General features: G+C 36.1%; 2 protein-coding genes and 1 long non-coding RNA gene across 6 annotated transcripts; 1 reads left to right on the forward strand and 2 right to left on the reverse strand.

The window, feature by feature from the left end:
- Positions 1–1,012: 1,012 nt before the first annotated feature.
- On the reverse strand, positions 1,013–2,413 carry LOC129568822 (uncharacterized). The gene has a single exon (XM_055447132.1). It carries the CDS (start codon positions 2,411–2,413, stop codon positions 1,013–1,015), a length of 1,401 nt encoding a protein of 466 aa, XP_055303107.1.
- Positions 2,414–3,894: 1,481 nt separating this feature from the next.
- LOC129568838 (BTB/POZ domain-containing protein 6-A-like) lies at positions 3,895–7,404 on the reverse strand. 4 transcript variants are annotated; one of them, XM_055447163.1, is made up of 3 exons: positions 5,846–7,404; positions 5,451–5,790; positions 3,895–5,333 (listed from the first exon to the last, which is right to left on the reverse strand). In XM_055447163.1, the coding sequence occupies exon 3, from the start codon at positions 5,310–5,312 to the stop codon at positions 3,963–3,965; it is 1,350 nt and encodes a 449-aa protein (XP_055303138.1). In that variant the 5' UTR covers positions 5,313–5,333; positions 5,451–5,790; positions 5,846–7,404; the 3' UTR covers positions 3,895–3,962. The 4 variants fall into 4 exon arrangements, with proteins under 4 accessions (XP_055303138.1, XP_055303139.1, XP_055303137.1 ...); XM_055447164.1 differs by lacking the exon at positions 5,451–5,790; XM_055447162.1 differs by lacking the exon at positions 3,895–5,333 and having other exon boundaries at positions 5,365–5,755.
- A 5,664-nt stretch (positions 7,405–13,068) lies between these two features.
- Positions 13,069–13,598, forward strand: LOC129568839 (uncharacterized). Its single transcript, XR_008687989.1, has 3 exons — positions 13,069–13,105; positions 13,220–13,260; positions 13,544–13,598. It is a non-coding gene; the product is annotated as an uncharacterized LOC129568839 (long non-coding RNA).
- The last annotated feature ends 250 nt before the right edge of the window (positions 13,599–13,848 follow it).

The raw sequence follows: 13,848 nt of genomic DNA on the forward strand, positions 1-13,848 counted from the left end.
GCCCACTGCATCCACTGCCTCATGTGTATAATTGTATGCACTGTAAATAATCGATTATGTCAATTCTTATCATACTATGAACTCAAACACAAACTGTTCTTCAATTATCGATTTTACTTACTCTTTTTTCAAATTGTCCCAGGCGGATCCAAGTAATTCCATTGCTACGTTTGTGTAGATGTGAAAACTCAACAAAATGTATCAAATTAAATGTTCGTCTGTCTGTCTTTCTGTCTTATTCAGACTTACACTCGTTTATATGTTTACACTTCTTTTGGCTTCGATTCAACCACAATAAATGCAATAATGTGCTAATTATTGGACGCACAATTAGAATTTCGGTCAGAAATGAATCTTTATCAGCTAAATAAAGACCGAAACACTCTAGAATTTGAATGGAAATCAATTTAGTTGGAGATTTTTGTAAATCAAAGTAATTCACAGTGCATGTGATAAACAACTTTCTAAACAGCTTGTTGGTAGGTATTGAATCAAATGTCATCGTTTGACAGAACAATCAGTGTTAAGGTTGTGTTGGTGCGTTGATACGTTCGTTCGTGTTCGTGTTGTCAGAGTAACATAAAGAAGAAATTGATATATTAGGTACAAATCGAGAACTTGTTTCGGTCCAGTATGAAGACCAAATTCATCCCAAAAAAAACCTCCGAACAATCCACTTGAAAAAAGCTGAAATTAACTAATTTTTAGTCTATGTTCAACATTTCGAAAATACTCATTCGATATTGTACGAAACATTTTCGCAGCAATTTTAATTTAAAGCCCCCGGTTTGGACTATTCACATTTCATGAACAACGTCTGAGCAATAAAATAAAGTTTTTCAAGTTCAATACACTTCGAATAAAAATACAATTTATTATGACTTTGATAATAAGTACTGTTTGGGCTGTAATTTAAAAAATCATAGTTATGATATCCTAACGGAATGAGTCAAACCATTTGAAATTCATTATTTTAATGTTTGAACACACCTATTTGATGTAATAATTTCTATCAAATTATATAGAAGTGAAGTCCCTCAATTAATCCCCTTCCTATATCTGGATCATCCTCAAGAAATCCCGTTCCTATATCTGAATCATCCTCAAAATCATCCACGCAGTCGCGATGGAACTGTATAATTATACCTGATTCCAATTCAACACTCGTCTTCAATAATCCGCCGGCATGACAATCATATTCATCTGGTAGCCCGTTTTCCAGCCGAATTTTATACATAAAACCAGGTCTAACGAGAATCGGTTTAGTTAGGAAAATACGAACATTTCTCCTACGATTCAGAATTTCATTTGCACTATAAAGGATAACTTCTTTCTCTGAATCGGCCACTTCCACGATAACTACTTTAGTTGGCATGTCATGATAATGTGCACAGTAATTTAGCCCACGCATATACACGAGCACTTGGGGACAATCGATCGCTCGAAGTAAAAGAGATTCGTTGGTTGAGAAGACGGTTGTTTCTATGCTTTCGATTTTATATGGTTCAGATGAACCATAACTTGAAATTAGTCGATCACAGAGAATTTTTCGATTTCGATGCCATGGTTCCGACGAATGGCATCTTTCCACACGATCGCCACTGAGGATTGTTGGCTGAAACGTTGGGTCTGCGATAATTTGAATGATTTCCTGGTGCTCATCAAACGAAAATGTGCTTCCATACGTTGGAATCAGTGCAGAGAAATCTGGTAACGACATCGAACCGAAGCGAATTTCATGAAACAAATCGCCGAGGTGAGCTTGTACGATCTCTTTCGTTAAAACATCCTGCTTGCTCGCCGACTTGACCCAAGTCATGCACGCCACAAAGAGCTCGACTTCAGTGCATGACATCCAATTCAGCTTCAGTATTTGAGCTAACATCTTTCGATCACATGTCTGGAAGTCTGTTGACTTGAACACTGCTTTGATATTCAATCCAATGAAAATTTCACATGCCTTTTTCAATCTCTCTTGATTGAGAAAGATTGCCAATTCATAGTTACTACAGACGTTTTCATCATTGAGATTATTTTTCAGGAATTTGGTGCACACTGCCAAACACTCGGTCACATTGTACATTTCACCGAGATTCATCACTGCAGCGACGTTTTCCATGGTTAGCTTGACTTGACCAATGTAAAAAAACTGTAGAAATTCCTTAAAGGCAGAAGCCGAAACATCGCCAATTTTCACCTTATCCATCTCCTTCCACGATCCATTGAACATTGTGACGAAGACATTACTGGCCGCCATCAAGAGCATTTTGTGTGCTGGCACTCGTTCGATGTCATCGTTTGATTCGAAGACAAAGTGAACATCGGCCGATTCAGAGTTCAAGTACAACTTTTTTCCGATGGCAGCGAATAGTTGAGTTGAATAATCGCTGGTTAATGGGTTGAAAACCGACATCGTATGCTCAATCGTAGAATTCTGTTGAAGTAGAAAAAGAAACCATAAAATATTTAGACTAAATTACAACAGACTGACAACTGTTGTTTTTCATATCCAATATAAAAAATGGATCGTGAATCGAATAGCGACACTTACACTCCAATATTTTATTTATATGTTATGTCGATCGTTTGTTTTTATGAAGTAATAATGATTGGATGCACACTTTGAATTTTGATCAGAAATAGAACTTCTGATAGCTAACTGATGAATGAAGTCCTTAAAAAATCGAAATAAAATCAACTTATTTGGAGTTTGTCTGTGAATCAAAGAACTTTCAGAGAGTTTGTCTGAACAGCTTAATGATGCCAAATCGAATGTCCTTATTTGACAGATCCCAATGTACTATTGAAGTTGTGTGGGTGCGTTCATTCGTGTTCGTTTACATCGTGGTATTGCCAGAGCCATAAAACATCCATGTAATGCAACATTAAAAAACATTTATAGCATAATGTTACTCGTTTAAATTTTTCCTTTAGTTTCATTCAATGTAAAACTGTAAATTGATAACTGTTCTACTCAATCGCGGCATAAATGTTCCATTCGTTCTTCTTTTACCAGTGGCTATTGACCTAAACATAAAATGCAGAATAAAATTTGATTGTGAGGTCAGAAATCGATTTGATTTAATAAATGGTCCAAACAATTCCGTTCAATTCGATGGTGTGGTTAAAATTCGTTTTAAAGCTGGATCGAACATAATGACTCGTTTGATTTGTCAGCAATTCGAGGTAAATTGCAATAGTAATTGGGACCTTAAACCGTAAGGGTAGAATCACTAAGTGAATCGATCACAAAACAACACACACAAAATAGTCGGTTTGACAGATTTCAGATATTTAACATAAATGTCAGTTCATGTGAAATTTAAATGAATTTCACATAAACCGTGCCTACATAAATGTATAGTTATGATGTTTATGTAGATTTAGTCAAAACTTCGTATGAACAAACCTTTATTTCAAATATCTGAAATCTTACAAACCGACTCTTTTGTGTGCACTATTCCATTGAATTCGTTAAATGATAAATAATAAATTAGAAGCTAATTAGAAAATATTCAAACGAATGTAACTCTCTATTGTTTTTTTATATAATAAAAAAAAGAAAAAAACTCTTTTCTCATTGAAACATAAAATTAGTGAAATGTTTCTTGTTATTAATTAAAGTTCAAATCTCTGTCGCTCTTGTCAGTCATTGATAGATCGGATTATTTCAAATTAATGTCCAATGTCTAGCCAACAAACTATTAAAGTATTTCCAGTTCATTGATTAAAAATGCAATGAATTTTGGCATTGATATTCTTCATTGAAAATGGCATCAGTAAGTATACGAAAAAGAGCAGGATTTGGCACAAAGAAAAATCGATAGAGAAATAATAATTCAATAAATTGTGACTGTTTGCATTGTTACTTCCATTTAAATAAAAAAATTTAATGAATTTTTAAATGTTTGTTTGATTTATTATTCCAATGTTTGAAAAAATATTTCGTGCAATTATTGCTATCAAATTTTTTGGAAAAACAGGCTATAAATTAATCCTCTTGCTACTGTTGGATCCTTCTCAAGAACGGAATCGCGATGGAACTGTATAATTATTCCGGACTCCAATTCTACACTCGATTTTAATAGTCCGCCTGTGTAACAGTTTTCCGAAGTTTGTTCCAATCGAATTTCATACGTAAAACCAGATTTAACACGAATTGGTTTAGTTAGGGAAATACGGACAAATTCTCTAGAATTTAGAATTCCATTCGCATTGAAAACAATAACTTCGTTGTTAGTTTCGCTCTTTTCCACGATTGTTATTTTAGTTGGAACACCATCATTAAGAACAAAGTATCGCTTGTTGACAATTGCTTGTATATTACCGCATCCGATCGCTCGAAGTAAAAGAGATTCGTTGGTCGAGAAGACAGTCGTTTCTATGTTTTTGATTTTATATGGTTCAGATGAATAATAATTCGAAATTAACCGTCCACAGAAAATCTCATTACTTTCGTGCAATAGATCCAAAGTATTGCACCTTTCCAAACGATTTCCATTAAAGATAGTTGATTGGAATGTTGGGTCTGCGATCATTTGAATGATTTCCTGGTGCTCGTCAAGCGAAAATGTACTGCCATACGTTGGAATCAGTGCAGCGAACATTTGAAGTGACATCGATCCGAAGCGAATTTCATGAAACAAGTCGCCGAGGTGAGCTTGTACGGTCTCCTTGGTTAGAACATCCTGCTTGCTCGCCACTTTGACCCACGACATGCATGCCTCGAAAAGATCGACCTCAGTGCATGACATCCAATTTAACTTCAGTATTTGAGCCAACATCTTTCGATCGCATGTCTGGAAGTCTGTTGACTTGAACACTGCTTTGATATTCAATCCAATGAAAATTTCACATGCCTTTTTCAATCCTTCTTGATTGAGTAAGATTGCCAGTTCATAGTTACTGCAGACGTTTTCATCATTGAGATTATTTTTCAGGAATTTGGTGCACACTGCCAAACACTCGGTCACATTGTACATTTCACCGAGATTCATCACTGCAGCGATGTTTTCCATCGTCAGCTTGACTTGACCAACGTAGAAAAACTGAAGGAATTCTTTGAAAGCAGAAGCCGAAACATCGCCAATTTTTACCTTATCCATTTCTTTCCATGACCCATTGAACATTTTGGCAAAGACATCGCTGCCGACCATCAAATGAGCTTTGTGTGCTGGCACTCGTTCGATGTCATCGTTTGATTCGAAGACAAAATGAACATCGGCCGATTCAGAGTTCATGTACAACTTCTTTCCGATGGCAGCGAATAGTTGAGTTGAATAATTGCTAGTTAATGGATTGAAGACCGACATCGTATGCTCAATCGTAAAATTCTGTTAAAGTAGAAAAAGAAACCATAAAATATTTAGACTAAATTACAACAGACTGACATATGTTGTTTTTCATATCTGCTAAAAAAAACTGATTGTGAATCGAATGGCGACACTTACACTCCAATATTTTCTTCAAATGTTTTGGCTAGACTCGATCGTTTGTGTTTATGATATAATAATGATGGATGCACGTTTTGAATTTTCAGTAGAAATGGAACTTTTAATAGTTAAATAATAATACTTATTTTGAATTTGTCTGTGAATCGAAGTACTTTCGGATAGCGTGTCTAAATAGCTTAATGATGCAAAATTGAATGTGGCTGCTTGACAGATCCTGATGTGTTGAAGTTGTATGGGTCCGTTCATCCGTGTTCGTTTTCATCGTGGTATTGCCAGAGCCACAAACAGGAAGTACTTACAGTCTTACAATCAACCATTAGTGACAAAATTAGAAAAACTAAACAAAAGAAACTCATTTCTTATTCAATCATAAAATTAGTTAAATGTTTCACCTCAAAATCGATATGAATCCGATCGTTTTATTCGAACACATTTTCCGTCCATATCTCCATTCGTGGTAGCCCATTTAAAAGAAACAAAGACATCGTCTGGCACATAAATCGTAACTTTGCGTGCATTTTTCAGTTTTTTACGTTCTTCATTCAACGCCGATGCATTGAAAATGAGCTCGTTTCTGTACGCGGACTGGTTCAACGCTTCATTTTGACATTTCAGAATAATTGTACTCAATTTGGATGCATATCGAACGAATGCTAAAACATCACCATAAATTGATGTTCCAAGGCAAACCCGTTCCAAATTAGTGAGTCTCTGTGCCAAAATGTCCATATCAACCCTTGGTGTTGCGTGCATAATTGTCAATTCTTTCAAATTGCCAACCAATGGTAATCCATAATTTCGATCGAGAAAATTGATGAACAATTTTTCAAGCCCTTGCAGTGATACCATTCGATTGGTGTATTGTTCATTGATCTCCGGCACACGCAGATGCAATTTCTTATAAAAACCGCGATCATACAATTCGTTGAGCAACTTAAATATCGATTCAATATGCACAATCATTCCAAACTTTTGATGAACGATCACATCCAGCGCGTCCAATTGGATTGTTTTCTCGGCAAATTCAACTTGATGTTCCCAAAGAAATCGATAACTGGTTGAAAAACTACGAACTTTTGGATTTAACTCGAAGAATCGGCTGAGTTCATTCATGTTAAATCTCAATCGTCTCCTTGGAATCAATCCCAAATGCTCAAGCTTGGAATATTCCGTAAGTAACCAATCATTTTCGGATGCTTGAACTATGTCCTCGTTAGAACATGATACATACAAACGTTTTAAATTCGCACAATTTTTCAGACACGATTCGTAGAAGCTGCATTTTAATGAACAATGTTTCAATTCAACGATTTCCAATGTGTTCAAAATGTGTTGCATGCAGTGGAGCCGGTGAGGTGTTAATTCGACAGCTTCAAGAGACAGATGACTGACTGAAGTGAAAGTTGAAGCATAACGTTCGATGTAACGAATGGATTGGTTTCCGTTGAGAGAAATATGTTTGATGAATTGGTTGAAACTAGGTGTTTCTGCATATTCTGTTCCATCACAAGAGAACACTTGATGAACGACATCACTTTCATCAAATTTTGCCGCCGACAAATAATTCGCTTTGGCATATTCACCGACCACTTGTTGTATTGTTCTGCATGTCCAACTGAGGGCCAACAAATCTTTTGCTGACAAGTAATCAAAGATTTCATCGAAACAATCAATATTCAATTCGAAAATACTAGGACGGTCTTCTTTTATTTCCAAAGAAAAAAGTAATTGAACTGCTTCATCTGGCTTCAGTTTCTTGGCTGGTGTTCCACTATCACTTTTAGATACGTTTTCACTCATTTCGTCTAAACTAAGCCGGTGTAAATTAAGATTTTTCAATGGCTCCGAAAAGCTCGGGCCAAAGCGAAGAAATGAAGATTTAATCCAAAAGTTTGAGACTAAATTTTTTGAAAGAAATCTCTACTTATGTACAAATAAGTCTTATTACTAAGTGCTGACGAATGACTAAAAGATGAAATTATTTTTATTAGCAACATATTTCGTTCGTCTCGTACATTTGATTGATAACAAGTCATAAGACGCAAGAGGGTCATAAAAATTCACACGATACGCTTTATTCATTAATTTCGTTATTGAATCAACCGAAGGTCCTGCATCTAAGCGTCTGACAGCTCACTTCTAGCGCTACGAGACAAGTGACAAAAGTTGTGACACAGATCGTTCAATGTATTATTGAATCTTTTTTATATTTGTTAATAAAGTAGACAAAAAGAATAAAAATGTCACGAATGTGCAAAATTGATTTTTGTGAGAGCGTAGCACGTGATAAACATCAATTTTATAAGTAAAAAATGTTTCTTTAATTACGGAACATTGTTGATGCGTTCAATTTGTCGCGTACATGAGTGCGTCTAACGACGTAAAGAATTGAAATGAACTTCACTGAATGCGCTCATCGCAAATTCGTGTTTTACTTTGTTTTGTTAGTGTGGTGCAGGGGTTGTGGAATCAACACGATCGTCACCTTTTGCCAGAATTTCGAACATTGATAAATTGATTTTTTTATATATTTCATGGCCAATGACCTGACGTATTTTTTTAATTTCAACATATTGAATAAAAAACACAATGAAATATGGCTTTAGTAATCTCTATTGAAAATGATATCAGTAAGTGTATGTAAAAGAACACGGTTTGGTTTGGCACAAATAAAACATGATTGGGAAATATTTTGATAAGCAAGAATTTGAATTATTCTTTTAAAAAAAATCATCTTAATAACAATGTTGATTTGATTCATTATTTCAATGTTTGAAAATATTTCATATTGTTATCAAAGTTTTTGGAAAAACAGTTGATAAACTAATCCTCTTGCTATTTTTGGATCGATATCCAGATAGGAGTCTCGATGGAACTGTATAATTATGCCGGATTCCAATTCAACACTCGACTTCAATGTGCCACCTGCGTAACAGATCTCTGATGGCATTTGTTCTAATCGAATTTCATATGTGAAACCAGGTCTAACGAGAATCGGTTCAATTAGGGAAATACGAACATTTTCGGTAGATTTTAGAATTCCATTCGCATTGGAAACAATAACTTCATTGGAGTTACTCACTTCTGCGATAGTTATGTTTGTTGGAACATCTTCTTTAAGTGCAAAATATTGGCTGTTGAGAGCTGCGCATACAGTGGCACAACCGATCGCTCGAAGTAAAATAGATTCGTTGGTTGAGAAAACAGTCGTTTCTAATCTTTTGATTTGATATGGTACCGGTGATCGAAGAATCGAGATTCGTCGTTCACAGAGAATGTCATGATTTTCATGCCATGGTACTGGTGAATCGCATCTTCCCACACGGTTTCTAGGAAAGATTTTTGGCTGGAATGTTGAGTCCGCGATCATTTGAATGATTTCTTGGTGCTCGTCAAGCGAAAAAGTGCTCCCATACGTTGGAATCAGTGCAGCAAATTCGTAAAATGTTATCGATCCCAAGCGAATTTCATGGAACAAATGGCCGAGATGAGCTTGTACGACCTCCTTGGTTAGAACATCTTGTTTGCTCGCCACTTTGACCCACGACATGCATGCCTCGAAAAGTTCGATCTCAGTGCATGACATCCAATTTATCTTCAGTATTTGAGCCAACATCTTACGATCGCATGTCTGGAAGTCTGTTGACTGGAACACTGCTTTGATATTCACTCCAATGAATGTTTCACATGCCTTTTTCAATCCTTCTTGATTGAGCAAGATTGCCAGTTCATAGTTTCGACAGACGTTTTCATTGCTGATATTGTTTTTCAGGAATTTACTGCATGCCGCCAAACACTCGGTCACATTGTACATTTCACCGAGATTCATCACTGCAGCGACGTTTTCCATGGTTAGCTTGACTTGACCAATGTAGAAAAACTGAAGGAATTCTTTGAAAGCAGAAGCCGACACATCGCCAATTTTCACCTTATCCATCTCTTTCCATGACCCATTGAACATTTTGGCAAAGACATCGCTGCCGACCATCAAATGGGCTTTGTGTGCTGGCACTCGTTCGTTGTCATCATTTGATTCGAAGATAAAATGAACATCGGCCGATTCAGAGTTCATGTACAACTTCCTTCCGATCGACGCGAATAGTTGAGTTGAATAATCGCTGGTTAATGGATTGAAGACCGACATCGTATGCTCAATCGTAGAATTCTGTTGAAGTAGAAAAAGAAACCATAAAATATTTAGACTAAATTACAACAGACTGACAAATGTTATTTTTCATATCTGCTAAAAAAACTGATTGAGAATCGAATGGCGACACTTACACTCCAATATTTTCTCTAAATGTTTTGGCTAGACTCGATCGTTTGTGTTTATGATATAATAATGATGGATGCACGTTTTGAATTTTCCGTAGAAATGGAACTTTTGATAGCAAAATAATGACGTCCTTTGAAAATCGAAATAAAATCAACTTATTCGGAGTTTGTTTGCGAATCAGTACTTTCGGAGAGCGTGTCTGAACAGCTTAATGATGCAAAATTGAATGTGGCTGCTTGACAGATCCTGATGTGTTGAAGTTGTATGGGTGCGTTCATCCGTTTTCATTTTCATCATTGTATTGCCAGAGCCACAAAAAGGAAGCACTGACAATCAAGGATTAGTGACAAATTAAGAAAAAGTAAACAACAAACTCATTTCTTATTCAAACATAAAACTTGTGAAATGTTTCACCTCAAAATCGATATGAATCCGATCGTTTTATTTCGAACATATTTCTGTCCATATCTTTATTCGTGGTAGCCGTAGGGCCCATGCAAGACCAATGATGATCAAGGAAGCAACGACAACACACAGAAAGTCATGTGGTATTAAGGAATAAAGGTGTGGTAATGGTAATAGGTATCGTGGCCAACTTTTTCAACATATTGGGTCTGGGAATTAGTTTTGTCGATTTTTTTAAATTTTCAAACATTTATTTGAATACCAAAATGAAATTACATTTCAATCAAAATATTGTCCATCGGAAGCGATGACCTTCTGCCACAATGTGGGCAATTGACGGATGCCTGCCTTAAAAAATTCCTCATCTTTTGAGGCTATAAATGCATCGAGCCAATTTTGGATTTCTTCAACTGAAGAGAACCGCTCTCCGTCCATATGGTTTTGCATCGATCGAAACAAATGGTAGTCGGAAGGAGCCAGGTCTGGGCTATACGGGGCGTGAGCCAAAACTTCCCATCCGCTATTTTCCAAGTAGTTTTTGACCGATTTCTCAATGTGTGGCCGAGCATTGTCATGTAGGAAAATCAATGTCTCTTTTCTGGTCTCCCATTTCGTGCGTTTTTCTTTGATTGCTTGTTTCAAACGTATCAATTGTTGTCGGTAGAAAGGCCCATCGATGGTTTGACCACTTCTCAGCAGCTCATAATACACCACTCCCTCCTCATCCCACCAAATAGACAGCATTACCTTGTCGCCGTGAATTTCTTGTTTTGGCTGTGATGTTGCTGGTTGGCCGGGCTTAACATACGATGCTTTGCGCTTGGGGTTATCGTAATGAATCCATTTTTTGTCACCAGTGACAATTCGATACAGAAAACCTCTTTTTTTGTGCCTTGCGAGCAGCATTTCGCAAGTCACTAAACGCCTTTCAGCTTGCGCTGGCGTCAATTCATGTGGTACCCAATTTGACAACTTGCGAATGAAACCAAGGGCCCTTAAACGATATCCAACAGTGCTTCGGTCAACATTCAATGCTCTGGCAAGCTCATCTTGAGTTTGACTCGAATCTTCATCGAGCAATGCCTCCAATTCCGCATCTTCAAACTTTTTTGGCTGGCCGGGACGTTCCTTGTCTTCCGTGCTAAAATCACCACTTTTGAACCGTGAAAACCACCGTTCACATGTACGTTCCGATGGAGCATGCTCACCATAGGCTTCCACCAACATTCGATGCGCTTCAGCCGCAGTTTTCTTCAAATGAAAGCAAAAAATTAATGCTTGCGGGAAATGTTGCTTTTTCGGTACAAAATTTGACATATTTAAGGCGCAAAAAAAAATGTTTATCCAAACTTCGATGAAATGATAGATGATGATTTTTGTAGTTTGACACTAGACCACTCATGTGAAAAAGAAAAAAGTATTGCCCGATACAACCATGCAAAGTTACGCCATCTTTTGAAAAATCGACACGATTAATTCCCAAACCCAATATTATATATGTTTGGAAATATTAGATTATTGCACACGTTTAGTGACGAAATGAAATTTTTCGGTCTTTCTTCTGTTGAAACCCATTTCTGTTGCCACAACAGAGCTTCTTTCTTCACAATATTTTCGTTATCATATTCAATCAATGTTTGGCCATTGCTTCAATATCATTTCAACGGTTTCATTTATTTCTTTTTCTGTCAAACAAGTAATAAAATTGGGCAAAATATTCTGTATTTTATTCAAAATATCTCTATGTTTTAAGAACCGTTGTTCCAAATTGCATATGACATGATCACGGGGAGATATAAAAATGGACAATCTATAATACTCTTCGGCAGAAGTGCACGCATAGTTATCTCGATTGCATTGCTGGCTTACTACTCTCGGTCATGGGTGTTGAATGTCATTCAACGCCACTAAGCTGTAGACATCTCTCTCCGGCTATACGGTAAACAACAGAACCAACACTGAACATGAAAATGGCATGTTCAATTGTGTTTGTTTCGTTAGTTTCAACTGTGCCGCTACGAGAGGTCACTTTTGTCGTTTCTTTTTGTTATTTTACACATAAAATCAATGGTATTAGACGAGGATGCTCTCGGTATTGTGATGTTTGCACCGATTTCGCTAGCCATTTTTCGAACCACCAAACCCCCCCCCCTGGATACGCCACTGAATGAATAAATGCAAAATGATGCGTTTATGAAATAATTAGTCGTAGGCAGGATTTTTAACATTTTACTATTTAAATCGAGAATGTCATTTTTTCCAATTATGTTAATTTTTGTATGCATGGTCATATTGATTATCACGGAGGACGATAATCCGACAAGTGACGCTCCAACAACTGTGCATTTTCACGAATGAAATGAATGAATGACACGTACAGCAAAACAAAATTCCTTACGACTGAAATCGAAAACAAATTATTTGGAAACATGTTTTTAATTCGAGCTTCTTGCGTCAATTTCCGCGTTTCGTTATTTTGACAGGTGCAAATGTTTGGATATTTAAATGAACTCGTATTGACGCACAAATTTGTCTGGCTGATTTCAAAAACAAATTATTTTTAGACAATTTGTTCCTCATTGGAGCTTGTGGTTCCTAGTTATGAAAAATTCCAGGCGAATAATGAGTTCATTTATCAAAACACCTGCACCTGTGTATTCCAACCACCAATAATTGGAAAAATTAACAAAACGCGAGAATTGACGCAAGAAGATCGAATTAAAAACATCTTTTCAAATAATTTGTTTTCGATTTCAGTCGTAAGGAATTTCGTTTTGCCGTACGTGTCAAAACATGTTTTCAAATAATTTGTTTTCGATTTCAGTCGTAAGGAATTTCGTTTTGCTGTACGTGGCATAGTAACGACAAGATTACAACATCTAATTTTTGACTATAAATGGGGCACCGAATGCGTGGAAAATTAGTTATTGTTCAAGTGATTCGGCTATAAACATGTCTAAGCAGTTGATGGGTGAGTCTCTTCTTAATTCTTTTTTCCTTCATTTTTTTTTAATTTTTCATTTTTGACAATACTTGAGATTTCAGTCACTCATTGTCTTTTAATCAATATTTTCTCTCCGTTTAGTTTGTTTGGTTCTGGTTGCGGTTTTGGGAGACCAATTCATGGTAACTTACAAATTTTTCTGTATATTTTTTGTATTTTGTCGATCGATGACATGAAGAGTATTTTTTCATTTTCGATATAAATTGACTTTTCGAAAACGAAGGAAAACCAAAAAATATACCACGCGATTAATTACCCCAAATTTAAAGCAATGTCAATCCACCATGTTATATTGGCAAATGTTTTTTTTTGTTTCAAAAATCCATTAATTGTACATTTTAATTCATTCAATTTGGTTATTCCAAACTAAGTCACATATATGCGTTTCTATTTTCCAACTTGAAGCAAATTGAATGTGTTGGTGGATTGCTTGGCAAAGCAAAGGGAGTCATGACACAAGGTAAGATTGAAGCTAAATTTCTTTTCAATGTTTCATTCTCACTATTCGACATACAAAGCACCGTTTGATGTGTTTTCCATCAATCTAACAAAGAATCCAGGCCAAAATAACCAAAACTCAATTGATCCAAACCATTCATGACGAATTTGTTGCATTTTAGAAAATACAAAATGTAACGTTTCATTTAACATTCGTTTGACGTTAATTATATTAAGAAAAAAACAACGCGTTGAATCATCCATTCCAATCG

Source organism: Sitodiplosis mosellana, unplaced genomic scaffold, assembly GCF_009176505.1.
Source record: "Sitodiplosis mosellana isolate CC-2019 unplaced genomic scaffold, AAFC_SMos_1.0 Smas_scaffold_23, whole genome shotgun sequence".
NCBI lineage: Eukaryota > Metazoa > Arthropoda > Insecta > Diptera > Cecidomyiidae > Sitodiplosis > Sitodiplosis mosellana.

What these genes read in the sequence shown, in the direction of transcription:
- LOC129568838 (XM_055447162.1), bottom strand. Translation starts at nt 7,253, where the DNA reads ATGAGTGAAAACGTATCTAAAAGTGATAGTGGAACACCAGCCAAGAAA.
- LOC129568822 (XM_055447132.1), bottom strand. Translation starts at nt 2,413, where the DNA reads ATGTCGGTTTTCAACCCATTAACCAGCGATTATTCAACTCAACTATTC.